Here is a 21,630-nt window from a genome sequence, read left to right as displayed (position 1 = left end):
AATAGACATGAACATAACAGAAGTAATGAAAAATTAATTATAAATATAATTTAATCAATAAAAAAATACAAGGATTTCCTCGCTAAGCATCAGACACCAAATTCAAAACAGATTTATTTTTAGACTGCTTATATTTAAATATTTTAGGTTTTCTTCTGCTGGTCCAATGGTCTGTATCTGATGAACTTAAAATCTGTTCCGGAGAAACGGCAGCACTTGAAATCATTTCTTCCTTGTTGAATTCCTTCTCTATTTCACCTTCCAAAACTCTCTTTCTTATCTTCTTTCTTTTGTCTTTAGTGAGCAACACTTCGTCGGGTAAATCGGTAGTCAGAAAGTCGACAGAGTCGTTGAATAATTTAACACCGCCCTCAATCTCTTCCGAGGGTGGTTTGTGTTTTAATTTTACATCCACAAACTTTATTTTGTTTTCTATTATTTCCGACACTTTTTTGCCTATAATTTTTTGCATATTAGTACTCACTCTTACATCCACCTGTTGTTCTTCGTTGGCCAAATATCTCTGGGATTTTGGCTGGTCTGCTTTAACTGGCGCCTTATCTAAAAATCAATTTGAACAAAAATTTAAAGCATCATTTACCCTTTACACTGGAGAGCCACCATAGACACGGCATGCATGGTTTGCCATACTACTGAGTATTGCTGCTATGGCACCAAAAAAAATAAAGTCTTAATACTTAATACTTTTAATATATAAGTTTTTTACTTTTCAATTCGCCTCCGCAGTGTAATGGTCAGCACGTTCGGCTACCGATCTGGAGGTCCCGGGTTCAATTCCCAGGGGAGGGTTAAATAAATAAGTGATTTTTTCACCCTAATATTTATTCAATAATACCCTGGACTGGTACTTGAAGCAGAGGGCTGATCACCTTTTCTTCATGTGTTAACGATCAAGATAACACAGCGTTTATATGATGCAGTGCCCTTTGTACCTTTAGGGTCCGCACCACCTTATCCGCATAAGGATTTGTTTTTTTTTTAAGGATTTTTACTTTTCAAAATAATAAGACCAGAATCATATAAGTACAATTAAATATTAATAAGTCTCGGAATTTGAATGAGTTGAAGACTGAAGAAGATAGCCCCAGAGGTAACCTAGGCTTGATATATCGCTTACTCCTTTCAAGAACGTCATAAATCAAAAATCGTCAATTTTCAGTTGTGCATGTTTTCGGAATGCCCAGAAAATGTCCTATATCCCAGCAAAAGCGGCATATTTTTAACTTAATATTTACCCGCTACAGGGCAGAAAGTATTGTTTTTGCATTTTGAAGAAAAGGTATTGTATAATAATTTTTTTAAACATACTAAATATATTTTTCAAATGGAGAAAAAACCTTCAGGTTTTAACTAAAAAGTTCTGTTGCACAGTAAAAAGTTCAGTAAGTGGCTTGATATTTATTTTTAATACATTGTATTATCTTTTTAAATTTAAAAACGTTCTCCTGAAAAATCAAGTATTTTGATTTATGACGTTCTTGAAAGGAGTGAGCGATATATAAAAGTAAGACTAAAATATTATTATTCTTCTTCTTCTTCTTTTTGATGGCTTTTCACCCATCTTGAGTGTTATCGCCAGTGTCGAGTTATTACTAAAATATTCAAAGTAGATCTCTTTGACCAAATAATGAAAACTTATCTTTTTGACTACAAGGAAGAAACCAACGATTTTATCTAACTGGGATTTTACAACAAATGGAAGCAGCGAAAACGGGGTTCAAAGGACCACGAGACTCAGCAATGAGCAACTAATTTATATAATGAGCAACTGAGAAGAGAGATTGATTCAATTGGACAAAAATAGTCGCCATTTCTTTTTTTTTATTTGGAATTCTTGATGCCATAAATTCGCTTTGCGTAGTATCTACTTACGTCACTCTAAAAGCACTCGCTTTTATTATGGTTTCAAAAAAATAACCTCATTTGTCCCACCTAATGGCGAGTGAACCAAGTGATTTAAAAATGCTAAAAGTATAATTAACAACATACCCGACTTCTTTTTTGACAAATCTTTAAACATGTTATCATTAAAAAAAGAAGTATCAACTGCTTCTCTCATTTGAGCAGCGTTTTCGTCATCAGAAGAATCCGATGAAACCGGCATTATTGTATTTGCAAAATATTATTGTTTTAACTAATAAAATAAAAATATATTATTAAAAACTTTCTAGGTTATAAAAACGTCAAACCGCCAAACGTCAAAACAAATGTGCCGGCAATGATTTGTTACAAGCAGAAAAAAATATTTCCTTAAAAGATAAACATGATAGTAGGTACCTATTTATTACAAATGGCAATTATCGTTTTCTTACGTCAAAATATCAATTATTTTGACGCTAGTGTTGTGCCTATGCAAGTGTTTTAATATTTGTTTATAAAATGGAATTACCCAAGTAAGCTATGTTACTTTATACTCAAGTTATATTTTATTTTACGCTCTTCTTCTTAATTGTTAATTTTTATTTACTTAGGGTGAACTTTTCGTGGGAGGAGACTCAAAATCTGAAGGTGTTAGTCGAGTACAATAAATATGTTTTATTCAATAAAAAAGTTACCTCGGCTTCGTGTAAGCTCAAGGAAGAGACTTGGAAAGCTATTGCCGAGGAATTTAATGCCTGCTCTCCAAACTATAGAACCGTAAAACAACTTAAGTACAAGTTTGAGAACATGAAACAGATTGCGAAAAGGGTAAGGATGAAATGCTTATGACCCATTTAAAAGTTGTGTTTAAGGTCTATTAACTTTTTTTTTCAAACATGTTTGTTGTAAAAAATATATCTAACCCAGCTAGGCAGTACTGGTTAGTGAGATTCTTGCATATATCTCTGAGTTTGTTACATTTTAAATCCTGGAAAGAAATCTGGGAAGTCTAATGAGATATTATAATAGAACACTTCTATTCTCCTAATTTTAATACCTGGAATAAATCTGGGCAGTCTAATAAGATATTGTAATGGAAAGCTTCCACTCTCGTAATTTTAATATCTGGAAAGAAATCTAACTCTAATGAGATATTATAATAGAACACTTCTATTCTCCTAATTTTAATACCTGGAATAAATCTGGGCAGTCTAATAAGATATTATAATGGAAAGCTTCCATTCTTCTAATTTTAATTCTTGGAAAAAATCTGAACAGTCTACAAGATACCATAATAGAATACATCCAATCTGTTAATTTTGATACCAAGAAAGAAATCTGGGAAGTCTAATGATATATTATATTACAACTTTTCCATATTTTAATTCCTGGAAATATATCTGATAAGTCTAATAATATTTTATAATAGAACACTTCTATTCTCCTAATTTTAATTCATGGAAAAAAATCTGAAAAAAAGTCCATAAGATATCAAAATAGAATACATCCATTCTGCTAATTTTAATACCTGGAATGAAATCTGAATGGTCATTATAATAGAACACTTAACACTGTTTTTGCTTTTCATATTTTTATATATATTTTTGTCCGCCTCCGTAGTGTAATGGTCAGCACGCTCGACTTACGTTCTGGAGGTCCCGGGTTCGATTCCCAAGAGGCTCAAAATAAACATTAGTGATTTTTCAGTGTAATATTTATTTATATCACCCGGGACTGGTACCTGAAGCGCGCGGCTGATCACCTTTCCTTCCTGTATTTAACACTGCTTCTATACGATACAGTGCTCTATGCACCATTGGGTGCAGATAAGGGTTAGAAGTAATAGATTTTTATATAAGGAATTTTTCTTTCTAATTCCAATCGCTCTTTTAGGAGTTTAATAGAAATCAAATAAATAATGATGCTGGGACCAAATACGACGCTGGGGGCAATGATTTCCTCGGCAACTCAGTCAGTAGCGACTCGGAGTGGCTCCGAGGACTCATGAACATGTCCATGGGAGAGAACGTCTCCGAGCTACAGCCAGAAATTGTCAATAATAATATGGACCCCGGAATTCCTGAACAAGGTAGGAACTTTCATCTGTGGACTCAGTTTTTAAATAAGGAGCTTACTAGAAACCTTTAGTAGAGAATTCTAATTTTGAAACCCGTACTTAGTGGGTTATTTTGATGAAGGAAAAATACCAAATTTAACGTATTACATATTAAAGGATTTTTAAGATTTTTATTCCACTTGTGTTTATCAGTAATTTCATTTATCATTTTGAATAGCAAAATCTGGTTATCGTAATAATTGGCTACACATTGCACCATTACGCTTATGCATGGTTTTGAAAAGTTGGTAGCAATGCCATTGAAATTTGTTTGTAAAAGTTCCCATAGGTGTCAGCTCCCTCCCCGCTTGGAGTATGAGTTTTTTCAACAAGATAGGTGAGCTCTGCAGTAACAGGAGTCATAAGTTTTGCTTTTTTGATTCTTGCTATGAAACAATTAACATGAGTTTTTTCTTGCAATTAAAATATAGATTGTTTAATCCTTTATTTCTTTACCGATTTCAACAAATATAGTACCGATTGTCTTGCAATTTCTATATTGATTTATTTGCTAATGATAATTTAAAAAATAGCTATTATACAAATCATTTACCTATTCGTTATTGCCATCATGTCCCACTCCATGTGTATAAAAAATTGTATTTAATTATTGCAGTTCAAGAATTTGACAATGACGAATCTTCATCTCCCCCGAAGAAGCGAAAAAAATCGAGAGTGATGTCAGAAAAAAAACAGAGATATCTATTCAACAAAGAACAAATGATGAAAAGAGAAAACGTGATGCTGCTATCGCACTTAGAAGATTTACACAAACAGAAATTGGCCCAGAAAACGGAAAGGCACCTAGCGCAGATTGAACACGAAAAAAGGATCAACGACGCGCTGATTGGCAAACTGGCGCTCGAAGCACAGCTGTCGGAAGCGCAGCTGAACAAAGTGGCCCTGGAAACTCGGCAGCTAGAGTCCCAGCAAATGCGGGACAACGAGTTGCACGCGATGAGGATGCACAGAGAAGAGGAATTGCACAAAGCGAGGTTGGCGAGGGAAGCGGAGATGCACCAGGCCCTGCTAGCCAGAGAAATGGGTCACCATATGAACAGATTATAAAATGAGGTCTCTAATCATTGTTCTCAATGGTTAGTGAGTAATTTACAGCTTAGGATAGGTTAGGTAATTTCAAATTAAATGGCGTTCTAGGTTTTACGTTTTATCTTATCACCGTACCGTGACAGGCGCCGTGGCGTAGTTGGGTAGATGCTCGACTGCAAAACTGGCGTTGCGGGTTCGATTCCCGCCAATTGCAAAATGAATTCAAGAAAGATTATTTTCAATTATCTGGGTGTTTGTGATGTATTTTTCACATTTACCTTCCCTGTCCTTACTATCCTACCTGCAGACAAGTATCTAAAATAGACGCTTTGCGGGTTATTCCTTTTAAAAAAAACATCAAATTGAAATTATTTTAAAAGTATGTACTATTGAATTTTTTTTATGATTTTTCATAAAAATATGCAATCGAAAAGTCTCCCACTATGAATATGTGTGAAATGTATCTCCCATCTTATAAAATATGCGTTTTTTTATTATTATGAAGTACATTATAGTCTTCAGCAGGTAGATCTGAAAGTTAAGGCAATTTTTATAAAATGTGTCATATAAATAATATAAATAATATATAAATAATAAATAAATAATAAATATGTCATACAAAATATGTTAACAGTATTATTGTATTGGCTCCAATATAATTGAACAAAATCACTTATTTTCCATATAAAAATATATGTGCGCAATGTTTCAAAAGTAATTAGTATTTTATGTTGGCAAAAAATTATAAAGCAGGCTGTAAATTTGGTGATTAAAAAAAATTCAATATAATAAAAAATACTGTTTTTTTAATGATGTTTCTTACTCACTAAAAGCTAAAAATGCTAAATTATTATGTTTATAGTTTTTTTTAAAGCAATGTATTAATTGTGATTAATATGTAATAACCAATATTAAAAATATGGAAATTATCTTTTTTATACGAAACATAAACGGGAAAAAAAACTTTTTACAGGCATTAATTTGATAATATGCCTGTCAACAATTTTCATCACAATTTTGCATTTAAAAACAGTTTTTGATTATTTTTTGGCGAAATATTAATTTAAATTACAAATTATAAAATTTTTTCGAATAATCGAGAGTTTTGTATGTGTGTTTTGTGTTGGAAGGACCAAAATTTTGTGATTTTTAAAAAAAATATATTACGTCATTCAAATTATCATTTAACTTAACAAGCTTTTAATATAACCAAGTTTTTTTTTAATTAACTGAATTAAATTCATAAAATCACAATTATATTTTAGATCCTTACATTTCAATGGCAAAACAAAAAAAAATGGCGTTAAATATTTAAGAACAGAAAAAAATTACAAAGTTTGTGAACAAAAATCATCTTTAAGCAAATAAAGTATTTGGGCCAATGCAGTATAATTTAATACTGTTAATTATTGATTTTTTCAATTAGATAAAAAATTATTAGTATTCTTAACTTTTTTAGTGCAAATTAAATATGAATTATTTTGACTGTTTTTTTATTATTATTCTAATTACTTTAAGCGTTTTCTGTATAAATATTTATCATATCCGTAAATACGAGGTAAACAATTGTGAAACCAATTCATCAGACGTTGAGAAATAAAACAGTTATTTTTAAATATATTTATACATTTATATAAACATGCTCAATAATTTTATCTTTATTTCCTAAAAACTGACAGCTTTCTTTTAATTGTAAATAATCACTGACTTGGATTTATTATTGTTTACGTTGTACCTACCGATATAATAACTTTATAAAACAATTATATTGAAATAAATTTATTTATACCTCTAGGTATAAAATACAATCTCTTTAATTCCATTGAGCATCAAAAGAAAAAGAATTTTCATCACACATTTACAAATTTCATTTTTTGCTTCAATATTTAAAAGACATTTTACTATTTATTTTTTTACGAATTGTGTAGAAGTGGAGGGTGTATATGAGTTATACAATGACATTATAGATGTACCAATTTGGTAAAATTTATTTTATTTGTTAGCAAAATGTTTTTAAAATTACCTGATAATGATTATTTCAGTGTAAAAAAAGATTTTATATCAGTGCATTTAAACATTACAAGGCTGTTATAATATTCTATTACAATGGATACTTGATAATTCGTCATACTCAGGATTGGAGGGATAGAATTGATCTGAAAGATTTAAAAAAATATAGTACATATTACTAAATGTGCAATAGTTTTTTTAACTAATTTTTCACGTCACTAGCACAGTGTATTTTAATTCACACTATATTTTTGAAGGGGGGAGGAATTACACAACATCCCGATTTATGTAGTGACGAATTATTGAATTTCTACTGTATTTGAATCTTTCCATTATTATATTATAGTTAGGTTTGGTCTTAGAATACATATATCAATTATTTATCAATAATGTTTCCTTATAATTTTTGTAAATAATTGTTTTGCTAGATTATAAATTTATTTTACTCTATATTTTCTGTACCCTTTGTAAAAATAATAAAAATATCAATTAATGAATTCTTTTTTTTTGGATCCTGTAGTATAATTATTTTCACAATATTATTATCCAATGCCGCAATTCACCCAAGGGGAAGGTTAATCAAGATTTTTTAAAATGGAAGTAGGTATGTATGTAAAGAAGTTGCTCTATTTCTCCATCTACGATGTTAGGTGGTCAGTGTATTTAGCAACCGTACAAGTCTCTGGTTACTCATGGTGGATCATAATAAATATCTATTTTTTCAGTAGTAAAATAATATTGCCATTTTTAGAAAAACTGCCAGTTACTGATATCCAACAAAAATATTTAAATATGTTTTATGAATTGTACAAATTTTTTAAATATTTTATAGTTTTAAAGGGAACTCATTAATTATGGAAGCAATATTCTTGTACATTTTTTTTATTTTTTTCACCAAGTCCAAAATTAATCATGTATCGAAGTGTTGTATACAGAATACCATATAAATGCAGAAAATAATTTTTTATTTTTAGTTGTCCTTACTCTGTCAACTTGTTTCTTCCTATAAAAAAATATAATTTCACTAATAATCCTTTTGAAGTAAATAGGCATTTTTGTGGTATCTATCAATTTGTAAGAATCCAGAAAAAATAAAGATATTTTAACTCTTTTTAATTAAATCCGCTTGGTATTTTACATAATTCCTACATTATGTATTATAAATGATCCAACTTTTTTTTAGTTCGTTTGTTTTGTTATTAAGGTAGGTACTTTTATTTTCAAATACGTAAGAACTGAAATGTTTTTAGATTGTTTATAAAATTTATATCTGGCAACTGGCGGTAATAATAATAATGTTGATATGTCAAATTTCGACTCCATGACGCTGTTTTCGTGCTTCCACGGGTCGGATTAAATTAGTTTATAACAATGGAAAGCCCAAAGTAAGATAATACAGTCAAAAACGATGTTTTAAATCATTTGCGACTGTTTGGTATAACACTTGTGTTTGTTTTATTCAGGATGAATTTTACGAGGGAAGAAACCCAGAAGTTGAGGGAGTTGGTCGCGCTCAATAAATATGTTCTTTTCAATAAAAAATCCACCGCAGTTTCAAATCGGCTGAAAGATGAAACGTGGAATGCAATAGCCGAAGAGTTTAATGCCTGCACCTCCAGCTATAGATCTGTGAAGCAATTGAAACATAAATTTGATAACATGAAAAAGCTCGCTAGAAAGGTAAGAAGATACGTCAACGAGCTGGTGCCGGCTTACGGGGTCGCCGTTACCATGATAATTAACGCAATTATTTGTTATTAAGCATAATCTAACAATAATTTTAAGAAATATAATTGATGTTCCTAGTAAATTTGGTAACAGATCTCTGGATGCACCTCAATTGGATATTCTCTTCTGATGAGCTCGCTCTGCAATTCACAGTTGGTCATCTAAAGTTCATTATATAAAATAATACAATCACAATTTTGTCTGCAAAGCATTGAAATTCATGTCTCTTTTTAACAAAATGACAGCTGTAGGTGTCAGCCAAACAACGCTGCACAGAAAAGACTATCATTGTACAACTCACGTAATGGAGTATTTTCATTCCGGAGAAATATCAAATTTAACATATTCTTATAGGCAAGGAGAATTTTCAAGACAACTAATGAATATTATTTTTTTAAAACATATTCCATGAATAAAAGGATTATTAACACATTATTTACGGCATGCACATATTTGTGCGTTTCAGAAACCTTACGTTGTAGCGGTGTGCACATTTTTGTGCATTTGGTTACCTTCAACTTCATATATAAAAACGCTTCTTAAATGTCTAATTTCTTGTCATGTTTGCTTTGCTGTGCAACAAATAGATGTCACTATAATACAAAAATATTATCGATTCCTCACTAGTTTCAAAATATGGCTAAAAGTCATCATTCTTTGGATGCAATCTAATATTGCCTGTGTCAAATTACATTTCTTTAACAGACTTCACCGTAACCGATGTGTTAAGATTCTATTTGTATTTATAACAAAATCTAAAATACAGTAATTGCATTATTATTTTTTATTTGAAAAATTCGCTTTGCGAAATACAGCATTTTAGTAAGTTGACAGCATATTGCCTGATTTGGACTACTAACGCCGTCTATTGATGATTCAACACGATTTAATAATTTATCGACTAGTTACCTGTTTTACCAACTAAACAAATCACATTTTAAAATGTCACTAATATCTTTCTATTAAAAATTAAAAACTCGTATTAGATCACTAATTGAGTTTTATTTTACACTACTAGTTTCGAAAAGTACAGATGTTTTCATCGACAGGTGATCATAAAAACATTCTAATTCAAGTCTTTAATTTTTTTAAAGAAAAGATATATTTGTGTTTTTATTATTTACATAAATATTTCAATTTTATACTATTTCTATGAACCTAAGCAGCTGATTATTAGAAATGGGTATAAAATTGTGGTAGAGTGGGTTCGAACTGAGAAACTCTGACTTAAGAGTCTGCGACACTTACCACAGGACCACAACCCGACACAAATTCTAAATAATCAACATGTCATTCCACAAAGTTAATGCCAAATCAATGAATAATATAATATCTTACTATGTTTTCTCTCTTTTGTTGTGTGTATATTAGGTTAAAATCGTTAAAAACAATAAAAAAATGTATTAAAAAAGTACTCCACCGACAAGACACACAAGGTGGCTTGATGGGTCTCTGCAAAAAAAAAGTTTTAAATATGTAAAAATTGTGATTTAAATAAATGTATACAATAAAAAAATAAAAAAAATAATCATAAATTCTCTTTGATATTTTAAAGGTTAAATTTTTTTGCAAAAAACAAGCTGGCTATTTTTTAAAAATCTAATCTGAGAACATGTGTATTTTAGGAACTCAGCAAAGGTTACACGTGTGACAATGGGATGACGAGCAACACCATGAACCAGCAGCCCCTGACTAGTGATGCCGAATGGTTTCGGGGTCTCATGAGCAATTCAGACGGAGGAGGAAACGGAAATATGAACCAAAATAATATGCAGAACGATTTCCAAGCCGACACAACCCATATTACAAATAACAGTATGTCATATTGTACGTATGTTTTATTCACTTTTATTTATATCTTACTTAATTCAATATATAATTGAAATTTAACATTGTTTTAAAATCATTATAAGTATATTATTATAACTTAATTATAATGTCTACCGGTTTCGAAGCTAACCGCTTCTTTATCCAGACGATTAATACTTAGTTATTAGTATTAATCAGTCTTGATAAAGAAGCGGTTAGCTTAGAAACCGGTAAACATTATAATTAAGTTATAATAATATATTAATAGCGATTTATAATTCAATATAATTTATCAAAGCCTTAGCGCACAGACATCTTAACGCATTGTTGTCGGGCGGGTTTTTCATCAACCCCGACCCTAATTAGTATACTAATTAGAGTCGTTTACTAATTAAAAGTAACTGTAAACCCAATTCCGATTTGTACAATGTTTTTTGGCGTCTCTCGCGCTCTACCAAAAGCAAGCAAATAGAATGCTTATAAGCGTCTCCCGGTCTCTGCCAACAGTAGGTAAAATACGTTTGTAAGCGTTTCTCGCAAACAATGTGTTGATTTAACACTCTCCTTACCATTCATTTTCGCTTTGTGTAATACCATTTAAAAACTCAGACCTAAGAGAGGGATTTGAAATCTCCCTAGAACAACTTTTTACTCAATAACCATTCAAGCAATTTAATCCATATTTTTGCAGTCTTCAGCCTTTTTTTGTTTTAATATTCAAAACACCATATCGCTCACTCCTTTCAAGAATGTCATAAATAAAAAAAACTTGATTTTTCAGGAGATCGTTTTTAAAGTTTAAAAATATAATAGAATGTATTAAAAATAAATATCATGCCACTTATTGATCTTTTTACTGTGCAACAGATATTTTTTGGTAAAACCTGAATGTTTTTTCTCCATTTGAAAAATATTTATTATATTTAAAAAAATAATTAAACAATACCTTTTCTTCAAAATGCAAAAACAACACTTTCTGCCCTGTAGCGGGTAAATATTAAGTTAAAAATATGCCGCTTTTTCTGGGATATAGTGCATTTTCTGGGCATTCCGTAAACATGCACAACTGAAAATTGTCGAATTTTGAAATACGACATTGTTGAAAGGAGTGAGCGATATGTAAAGCTTAGTCTAAATTTTACAGTTGTGTCTAAGGACATGGACGTTGAAGGGTGAAGAGGGGGTAGGAGCTGTTTTTTTTTTTCATAATAGTTTTTTTTTTTAAATAGTGGTATTTACCAAGTAAAACTTAAATAAAAAATGGATAGATATTACCACAATGTGACTGCCAAGTCAATTCATGAAATTTATTATATTCCCTGCATTATTATTTGTTTTTTAATATGTATTTATTTGTTTTGTAATATGTACTTATTTGTTTTTTAATATGTATTTATTTGTTTTTGTTTGCAGTACCACCACCGAAAAGAAAAAGGGAATTCTCACCTCCGACACAAATGCGTAAGAAACTATTGGCCATGTCCGAAATGAAAACCAGATTGCTCCACAACAGAGAAGCTCTCGTCAAAAGAGAAAACATGCTCTCCATGTCCCACCTGGAGGAACTGCACAAGCAGGAGATGGCCCACAAGGCGGAGAAGCATCAAGCGCAGTTGGAGCACGAAACCAGACTGAACGAGGCGCAACTCAACAAGCTGGCCATCGAAGCCAAGCTGTCTGAAGCCCAGCTCAACAAGGTGGCCCTGGAGTCCAGGCAGCTGGAGGCCCAGCAGGCCCGAGAGGCGGAGCTCCACGCCGTCAGGATGGCCAGGGAAATGGAGCTGCACGAGGCGAGGCTTGCGAGGGAGGCTGAACTCCACTCCGCACTCCTAGCCAGGGAAACCGGCGGCCACATGAACCGATTGTGAAACGGCAACCCGGCAATCGGTCAAATAAATATATCGATTCGACGTGAAGTCAATCGGAAGTTAGAAAGAATCTCCCAGCAATCTGACAGGATTTGTAGTGAGATATTACTAGTGATTTTTATAACAAATCTTCCTTTATTACATTTGGAATAGTGAAGAAAACTCTGTATAGTACCTACGATGGTAATAAAATATACTAAAATATATATTTAAATAATATAACAAATCGAAGAGGAAATATAAGTTTAAAAATATTGTATATAGTGTTATTTTTAACAAAATACTTGCGTATTTTATGGATTACGATTAATATAGGTTTAATTTAAAATATTGATACAGTCGAACCTCGATATAAGAGAGTCCGGACATTTTTTCTTGTAAAGAGAACTCTTATATCCAGCTCTCTTTTAAGGAGGTTTCTCTTATGTCTAGGTCTCTTATATTCAGGTTTGACTGTTCGAGTGGACCCCCGGTAATCAGATCTCTGTCCAATCCGGCGCTCCCTGTAGTCCGACATGCCTACAACATGTATGTACATTTATTTAGGCAAATCTTCATTAATGCATGTTTGAACTATAGGGTTTAACTATTACTATACATAGTTCGCCCCACCACAAAAATACATTAACCACTATGAGCTCATGTTTTTTACATAAAAATAGAACTAAAAATATACCATGTTATTTGATATTTTTATTTAAAGCAAACTATCTATAATATTTTCTTGAATGTTTTTCGCAGATACTTTGTGAAACATTTTATAAAGTATCTTTAATATATTAAAAACAATAATAACAATTTACTTTTGTTATGTTTTTTAATAAGTTAAAACAGAAGAAATTAATTAATAATCGTAAAACGAACTCCCTCTCAAAACACAAGTATCTACTTTATTAGAGAGGTAGAAACCTTTGAAATGTTTTGTATATTTACCAACTATTTTGTATTATTTAAATATGTATTTATATTGTAAAAAAAATTCAATAAAGAGGGCAACTGGCTAGCTCAGTTCGGTTGTTTATCTTAAGTAATGCAAGCAAGTCTTCTTCTTCTTTTTAATGGCTTTTCACCCATCTTGGGTGTTATAGCCAGTGTCGAGTTATAATGCAAGCAAGTCACTACTCATTCGAAAGCATAAAGTTGTTAACATCGATATGTTCAGTTTTTTTTTTAAAGCGCATTTTGTAAGCATTAATGGTGTTAATTCGTTGTGAAACACACAGAGATGTTATTTGTTAGATTATATAGTGTTAGATTACGTATCGCTCACTCCTTTCAAGAACGTCATAAATCAAAAAACTTGATTTTTCAGGAGAACGTTTTTACAGTTCAAACATAAAATACAATGTATTAAAAATAAATATCAAGCCACTTATTTTACTTTTTACTGTGCAACAGATCTTTTTAGGTAAAACCTGAATATTTTTTCTCCATTTGAAAAATATTTACTATATTTAAAAAAATAATTAAATAATACATTTTCTTCAAAATGCAAAAATAACACTTTATGCCCTGTAGCGGGTAAATATTAAGTTAAAAATATGCCTCTTTTGCTGGGATATAGTACACTTTCTGGGCATTACGAAAACATGCACAACTCAAAATTGACAATTTTTGATTTATGACGTTCTTGAAAGAAGTGAGCGATATGTAATTTGTTAGATTACATACTCTTTTTCAAAAAGCTTCTGACTTCAGGGGTGTCTATACTCCGACAAATTTGATCATCTGACATCGCCTAGCAAGACATTTGTCATATTACCGCGGGTCAACTGTATATTAAAATCCACTACAGAGCATTTGTGAATACATATTTATATGACTTTATTGTAAAAATAATTTAGATAAAAACAAAACTAAGTTTGCCCATTTTATATCATCTAACCTTTCCTTTACGATGCTAAAAAAACTTCTGCGTGCTACGGTGATATGTATTTTGTACACCATATGAAAATGTGATTTAAAAATGGTAAAAATGTCAATATTCCGAAATGTTGCTTCTATGGACCATAGTTGAACTTGAAATGTAACAATTTTGTAATGTGAGCTCTGTTAAGTATCTGAAAACGAGAAAAATATACATCGCAAGTAGGCGCAACAGCTAGCGTAGCGACACCACCGCCACGAATGACGATCTGCGCATTACTGGCGCTGCTAAACACGCTATGACATGCGCGTATACGCAAAGCACGCCATGCACATACACACACTGAGAAAGGTTTGTGTATCGGTGATTTTATCCCCGATTTTTTCACAAATCATTTATTTCCGTTGCTGCAAATGAATAACTTTATATTAGAATACTTTCATGTGATACTTAATTATACTACAGAGGAATACAAAAATTCTGAGCCCGTATCTAATATATGTTGATATTCTCATTTTTAAATTCGAGTTGTAGTAAATACATATCACCGGGAGGGAAAGGTTAATATTACGAGTCGACAGGAAAGTATTTTAGTTATTAGAACTGTATAGTTAAGTGTTAAATAATTCATATATTTTGTGTGAAAACGGGAGATTTGAAATTTATTAATTTCTTTTGATAGATCTTTTATCAATTATATTTCCAATATATCAATTTACGGCATAATTTAGATAGTTATAAAGCATTGTGTACTTTCAGTTGTTCTGGAAAGTTTTATGTATGAAATTAAGCACTAATTACAAATGTACGTACATAGATTAAAATAAAATATAATGTTTTGTATGAATCGTGTTTAACTTATCAAATTGTATATATTTTGATCAATAAAAGTATTGTGCCTTAAGTATTTCCTTAATCTATATAAACAAAAATGTAAATGGTTGCTCAAAATCATATATCTCCTTAAGATATTCACCGATTGCTTTAAAATGCTGAAACATTGTTGCATTCCAATATACGCGTGTTTTTATATACCAAATGTGACAGTCGTATTTACCTGTGATAGGTAAAAACATGCTTTTTATGACTTCAAGGACACACACGCAATACTAAACATTGCTCATGGCGGACAGCGTGCTCCTTGATAGCTGCTTAAATGTTGTATACACACAAGCATTGTGAAATTAAACATATTAGAAATGTATGTTTTCTCCTTTCTTTCTTTTCCATTTGAACAGACTGGACCATAGCAATGCGTGGCTGGGTACAAAAAATACAAAATAGTGTCACTTTATAGTGTTCCGGTATATAAAAATTCTTTCAAATGCTTTACCAGGAAAATCATGGATTAGCGATGATAATATTCATAGTCTGGATATTTGGATATATTAACAAATACTGCCGAAGAAAAAAAAACAATTTGGCATTCATTTATTTACAAATTTATTATTCTCTTCAACCTAATGATATAATTTTATCAGATATTTTATTAACTGTTGTGGCATTCGCTTTGTGGTAAGACATGATGAAATTTTAAAAGAAAAACACTTACCCCTCCCCCTCCTTATTTATAGAACAGATAATTATTTATGCTTTAGTTTATATTTAGACCTGAAGATGGAAGCATAGCTTCCGAAACTAGTCATAATAAAATAAATATAACTCGAGTGATAAAAACAAGTGTTTTTCTTTTACAATTTTAATCAGGTTATTTTTTTATATTTCAATTAATCTATTAGTTAAGAATTTTTCCACACTATTTGTAGACTGTTTGACAGTCTACTTGAAACGCTTACAGGTATACATATGTATTTATGAAACAGTTCATAATGCTTTAAAATTGTCTAAACAGCAATTCTTTCACATTCTTAACACTTTCACAGTAATTCTTAATACTTTCACATGGTTACAAATTGTAAAAAAGTTACAAATTTGACAGGGCAGTTTTCAACATCTGCGAAAAAATGCATTGTTTTTTTTTAAATAACCGTAAAATTTTAACTAAAAGAAATTTTAAAACAAAAATTTCAGAGATATTTCTTTATAGCCCGAAGTATTTAATTTAAATACTTTTTGGAAGTTCACAATCTGTGTTCCATATATTCGGGGCCACATGTTATTTTGTTCTGGTAAATAATATCCTTGTGGCATCTGTGGGCGAAATCTTAAAGTAGTGTTGCTCTAACCGATTTTTTTTATACTCAAAGTATGACGTGGGCAAAGACTCGTTTATAAGTCATCCATAGCGAATGTGTTAATTTATAGCCTTTGAAATTTGACTGAGTAACAAAAAGTCAAAAATAAAACAGATTAGATCATAAAATTCTACAGTAGATTCATCATCATCTTCTAAAGGCAGCGCCTTGTAGTGTCAGCCACTTGTCTCTGTCAGTCGCCATCCTCTTGAGCTGCGAATAGGAGGAGACGTCCATGAGCCGCTTCAAATCCTGGAAGTATGAAGTTCTTGGGCGGCCTCTTGTTCGTTTTCCCAAGATTCTTCCTTCGAAGATGTTGCTAAGAAAGGTGCTATGTCTAATTGAGTGCCCTATTAGCTTGGCCTTCCTCTTCAAAATATGATTTAAAAGCTCTCTTCTTTCTTTTACGTCCTGCAACACCTTTTCGTTGGACTTCCTTACGACCCATGATGTCTTGGTCATCTTCCTCCAAACCCACATCTCAAATGCTTCAAGCCGGTCTTTTTCGTACTTTTGGATGGTCCAGGTTTCACACCCATACAACAAAACACTCCAAACAAAAGCCTTTATGAATCCTTTTCTTACTTCAATTTTTAAATGTTTGTTTGATAGGAGGCTGTACTTTTTCATAAAAGTTTGCTTGGCTAGCGTTATCCTCTTTTTTATGTCTAGGGTACATTTATTGTTATATGTTAGCGTGCTACCCAGATAACAGAATTGATCCAACTGTTGAATTACTCTATTTCCGAGAAGTATTGTTGGATGGAGGTCAGATTGCTCTTTTTCAACGATCATTGATTTTGTTTTGGCGGCATTAATTTTCAAATGGAACTTATCCAGAGCATTAGAGAGAGTGTTTAACATGTGGTTCATGTCACTCTCGTCCTCTGCTATCAGGGCGATGTCATCAGCGAATCTTATACAATGTATTTGTTGACCGTTTATTTTTACTCCATTTGTTTTTTCCTTCAACTCTTCAATGGCCTCCTCTATGAACAAATTGAATAGATAGGGTGACAGCGGACAACCCTGTCTCACACCTTTTCTTATCTTGGCTTCTTTTGAGGAACCATTAATATCTATGAGAGTGGATTGGTCCTTGTACAATTTGAGGATGGTTCTTCTGTCCTTCCAATCAATCCCTCTTTTCTTCATGACTTTAAACAAGAGGTACCAATCCACTCTATCAAAAGCCTTCTCTAAGTCTATAAAGGTCGTGTATGTTATAAGATTCACATCCAGTCGTCTTTCCAGTATCTGTCTCAGTGCCAAAATTGCCTCTCGTGTTCCCACTCCACTTCTAAAACCAAACTGATCCTCTCCAAGCTGTTCCTCCACTTTCTTTTTCAACCTGCCCTTTATAGTGTTCAGGAGCACTTTGGATGCGTGGGATAGAAGTGTTATGGTTCTATAGTTGTTGCAGTCTGCTGCATTTCCCTTTTTAGGTATTGTTATAGACTTACTCTTTACGAAGTCGTTGGGCAATTTTCCCTTTTCGTAGCACTCACTTATGATGTTATATAGTGCTGTCTTCGTCCGTTCGTCTACATTCTTTAAAACCTCAGCAGGTATATCATCTATCCCAGTTGCTTTTCTATCCGTTAAGGCCTTCACTGCAAAATCGAATTCAGCCCTTGTCAAGGGTGGTCCTTTGCAATCGGGATCTACTTCTTCTTCTGGTTCCAAATAAATCCTTTCGTCTTCGATATCATTTCCACAGTACAGATCTTCTAGATATTCCTTCCATCGCTCAGCTACCTTTTCATTTTCAAATAATAGGTTTCCGTTTTTGTCTTTAACAATATTGCTCTTTGTTTTAGGTGTATATTCTAGGCTTTTAACTCTGTTATATGCTTTATCGATATTATTTTTGTGTAGTAGGCTTTCGATTTCTTTACAGTTTTCACGTAACCATTCATTTTTTGCATTGCGACATTGGTCTACAGTACAGTAGATTACCGGCACCCAAAAGCAGATAATTTATATCCTACCTCTTTAATATATTTCATGAATTGTCTCTGGTATATTTTGTTTCTACTGGTCGATTCAATATTTATGGCACTTCCCACAAGACTAGACATTTGTTTTGTTAGAGATTATGTTGGCTATCAAAATATAAGGTTACAACTTTCTGAATCCTAATTGTTTTGATTATGGTCATTTATTTACTTAATACTATTTTATTATCTTAAAACATCGAACATTGACAAGCGCCACATGAATGAACATGACAAATGTTGTTGTCAGTTTGTTTCTTTAGTTTGAATCCTGAATTATAATACATTTTGCCTTAGAATAAGTAAATAAATCATGATCCTATACAAAAGACTACGCAGTATGAAAATAGGTAAGGTTTGGCTTTAAGTAAAAAGTAAAATTCAAATAAAACACTTGCCTTTTACCACTTGAGGTATAAATATAAACATACCTAGCAAATCAGTTAAATCTATATACCAGTAGATGGAAGCATCTGTGGTTCCGAAACTAGTCGTAACAAAATGTAATACTCAAGTGGTAAAAAACAAGTGTTTTATTTATAATTGAATCATGCCATACCACAAAGTGAACGGCCAAAACAATAAATAATATATAAAAAGTAATTAGACAGTAATTTCAAAGTCCGGTTCGGGAACATTTTGTCTTTTGGGTAAAGCATTATTCAAACCACTTTTGTTTGTCTTCTTGTCTCTGACGTTTTTCAGACTGTGAACCGCGTTAATGTGCGCATTGAGTGTCCGGTTCAAGTGGAACTTTTTTCCACAAACAGAGCACTTAAAAGCTTTCTCCATATGTTTGGTCTGAATGTGCTCTCTCAGGCTGGAAGCTGAAATGAACGAGTTTTCACATTGCGTACAAACGTAGGGACGCTCGCCCGTATGCAATCTGATGTGCTTCTTCAGCGATTGCTTGTTTACGAATCTGTTCCCGCAAGTTACGCACACTTCCGGCTTCTCTCCGGTGTGCGTGCGACGATGGTCATTCAAATTCTGCGTGGAAGAGAAAGATTTGATGCACAAGTCGCAAGAATACGGACGCTCTAGCGTGTGCCTGTGTCTGATGTGTACTTGAAGCGACGCTTTTGCGGCAAAGTCGCGGTTACAATCTTCGTAATGGCACCGATATACTCGCAAGGGAGGCTGACTTAGATGCCTCCGAGTATGCTCCCTGAGATATAGAAGCCGGGTAAACCCTTTCCCGCAAATTTCGCATCTATGAGATCGTTCGCCGGTGTGGGTTTTCATATGCAGTGTCAAAGTAGACTTGGCTGTAAACCTTTTATTACATATATTGCAGGCGTGATTGTAGCGGTTGTTGGAATGCGCGCATCGAACATGCTCTCTCAGGAGATGGATGCTGTAATAGCGCTTGTCGCACGCTTTGCACGGGTGCGGTTTGATGCCTTTGTGATACTTGATATGTTGCTGTAAGCCCCCTGCGTGGTGGAACCTCTTGCCGCATATCGGGCAGAGATGGGCTCTGTATTCCGAGTGTGTCGCTATGTGGTGTTTTAGAGTGTAGATACGAGAGAATGATTTGCCGCAATGGGGACACTCGTGTCTCATGTTAGCCGGATGAGTTTTTTTATGTGCGCGTAATTCGAAACGCGCTTTAAACGTCTGCGCGCAAATGAGGCAAGTAAAAGACTCGGGTTCTTCCGGTAACATTGAGAATTGATTTTCTGAATCTTCGAAGTCGCTCGCTTCTAGTTCAGATTCCTGGTGAGACTTGTTGATAACTCTGACTCTTCTCGTGGACCGTTTTCTCTTAACCCTGTATGGTTCCGGATTCAACTCGGAATCGCATCGAATTCCTTCGTTTATTTCTTCTATAACGATGTTATTACACATATTAGACTGATCCAAATTGACAATACTCATGTTGTGAATGTCGACTTCCGCTTTAGGGAGGACCCTGACTCCTTCCGGCCCGACTTGAAACAGAGGCCTCGATGGTAACAACTGACTGCCGCATACTTTAGGAGGGAGTGATACCCCCGGAGTAATATATTCTATGTCATGGATAGCATCTTCCTGTACATGGGACGATATCAATAAATCCTGCGGAATCAATCCTTCGCTCTTTATATAGTTATCACTTAAACCGGCTTCTCGTAGTAATGCGTCAGATCTTTCCGTGAGAATCTTGAAATTGTACGAAATGTTAATCTTTTCTATGCAGCTTTGGCATATCATTTCCGGTAATCCGTCTCCAGGCTGAGCCTAAAATTGGAGAGAAAATATTAAAAGTAAACACCAACTTTCTTTAACAACATTGTGCGTATGTCCAAATGCTTGTTTACAAATCTGGATTATCTCCAATTAGATGTCAAAAATAATATCAACTTTCATAGTTATGTTAATACATTAATGAAAATATCATCCTAAACTATGCCATTATGATTTTAAAAGGGCAGTTATTTATGATCTATTTTTGATATTTCTAAATAAACTTATGGAATGTTCGAGTGATCGAAGGATAAAAAATATGTATTACGTCTATGTAGGCGACAGATAGGATCATATCGCACAGCGTCAATTTCTCGTCCATTAAAGATAGATTATTCAAATGATTAGGTTGGTGATTAAACAATTTGAAAAATGGTTCTTCTGTTGTCAGACACGTTCTGCATATCTTATTTACAATAGTAGAACTCTGAATAACGACATCCATTGTCACTAATAACTTTGTAAATGTGATAATACATTCAAAATAAAGTTGAGAGAAGTTAAACTATTAGTACAAATTATTAACAAAGCAAAAATTTGAAAATTAGTTTTCACACTTGACAACAAACAAGACAAATCGCCCCATAGACTAAACTATTATTTAAAAGGACCTTGCTTTTTTCTCAAAAAATATATACCGAATTGTCGTTGATTTCGGTAGGTTTTACCCAAAGATTTTATACTAGTTTTACCATTATTAGAATAAATAGAAAAATAATGACAGTCTTTTTAATTCTAACTATTCTCGTGCCTTTGATTCACTTTGTTATTTTAATTATTTTCTTTTGCATCTCTCATAGCTCATAATAAATAAAAATTGGATGAGTAGAAAATTATTCGATATCAATAAATTATAACGCAAAACGATATGAGTTATAAA

General features: G+C 32.7%; 4 protein-coding genes across 4 annotated transcripts; 2 read left to right on the top strand and 2 right to left on the bottom strand.

Annotated features, from left to right (window-relative positions):
• Positions 1 to 36: 36 nt before the first annotated feature.
• Positions 37 to 2,252, bottom strand: LOC148304663 (uncharacterized). The gene is made up of 2 exons (XM_088267965.1): positions 2,011 to 2,252; positions 37 to 561 (listed from the first exon to the last, which is right to left on the bottom strand). Exons 1-2 carry the CDS (start codon positions 2,123 to 2,125, stop codon positions 83 to 85), a joined length of 594 nt encoding a protein of 197 aa, XP_088124091.1. The 5' UTR covers positions 2,126 to 2,252; the 3' UTR covers positions 37 to 82.
• A 57-nt stretch (positions 2,253 to 2,309) lies between these two features.
• LOC148304662 (uncharacterized) lies at positions 2,310 to 6,325 on the top strand. Its single transcript, XM_088267964.1, has 4 exons — positions 2,310 to 2,414; positions 2,493 to 2,709; positions 3,775 to 3,970; positions 4,614 to 6,325. Exons 1-4 carry the CDS (start codon positions 2,401 to 2,403, stop codon positions 5,063 to 5,065), a joined length of 879 nt encoding a protein of 292 aa, XP_088124090.1. The 5' UTR covers positions 2,310 to 2,400; the 3' UTR covers positions 5,066 to 6,325.
• Positions 6,326 to 8,362: 2,037 nt separating this feature from the next.
• On the top strand, positions 8,363 to 15,368 carry LOC148304661 (uncharacterized). The gene is made up of 4 exons (XM_088267954.1): positions 8,363 to 8,442; positions 8,521 to 8,737; positions 10,411 to 10,612; positions 12,008 to 15,368. Exons 1-4 carry the CDS (start codon positions 8,429 to 8,431, stop codon positions 12,460 to 12,462), a joined length of 888 nt encoding a protein of 295 aa, XP_088124080.1. The 5' UTR covers positions 8,363 to 8,428; the 3' UTR covers positions 12,463 to 15,368.
• A 3,671-nt stretch (positions 15,369 to 19,039) lies between these two features.
• LOC148304660 (uncharacterized) lies at positions 19,040 to 21,309 on the bottom strand. Its single transcript, XM_088267996.1, has 3 exons — positions 21,243 to 21,309; positions 21,019 to 21,210; positions 19,040 to 20,744 (listed from the first exon to the last, which is right to left on the bottom strand). Exons 2-3 carry the CDS (start codon positions 21,193 to 21,195, stop codon positions 19,125 to 19,127), a joined length of 1,797 nt encoding a protein of 598 aa, XP_088124122.1. The 5' UTR covers positions 21,196 to 21,210; positions 21,243 to 21,309; the 3' UTR covers positions 19,040 to 19,124.
• Between the last annotated feature and the right edge of the window lie 321 nt (positions 21,310 to 21,630).

The sequence above is a fragment of the Brachycentrus maculatus genome, unplaced genomic scaffold (genome assembly GCF_059751285.1).
Source record: "Brachycentrus maculatus isolate JH-2025_06_01 unplaced genomic scaffold, ASM5975128v1 h1tg000310l, whole genome shotgun sequence".
Lineage (NCBI taxonomy): Eukaryota > Metazoa > Arthropoda > Insecta > Trichoptera > Brachycentridae > Brachycentrus > Brachycentrus maculatus.
Note: the sequence above shows the minus strand (reverse complement) of the source record. Positions and strands in the feature narration are given on the sequence as shown.

Bases quoted from the DNA above. Each gene is read 5' to 3' on its own strand.
- LOC148304660 (XM_088267996.1), bottom strand. From the start codon at position 21,195: ATGGATGTCGTTATTCAGAGTTCTACTATTGTAAATAAGATATGCAGA. The intron at 20,745-21,018 runs GTAATACATATT...CTCCAATTTTAG, and splicing joins TATCTGTCGCCTACATAGAC to GCTCAGCCTGGAGACGGATT.
- LOC148304662 (XM_088267964.1), top strand. The intron at 2,710-3,774 runs GTAAGGATGAAA...TCGCTCTTTTAG, and splicing joins TGAAACAGATTGCGAAAAGG to GAGTTTAATAGAAATCAAAT. The intron at 3,971-4,613 runs GTAGGAACTTTC...TAATTATTGCAG, and splicing joins CCCCGGAATTCCTGAACAAG to TTCAAGAATTTGACAATGAC.
- LOC148304661 (XM_088267954.1), top strand. The intron at 8,738-10,410 runs GTAAGAAGATAC...TGTGTATTTTAG, and splicing joins TGAAAAAGCTCGCTAGAAAG to GAACTCAGCAAAGGTTACAC. The intron at 10,613-12,007 runs GTACGTATGTTT...TTTTGTTTGCAG, and splicing joins AAATAACAGTATGTCATATT to TACCACCACCGAAAAGAAAA.
- LOC148304663 (XM_088267965.1), bottom strand. From the start codon at position 2,125: ATGCCGGTTTCATCGGATTCTTCTGATGACGAAAACGCTGCTCAAATG. The intron at 562-2,010 runs GTATGTTGTTAA...ATTGATTTTTAG, and splicing joins TTTGTCAAAAAAGAAGTCGG to ATAAGGCGCCAGTTAAAGCA.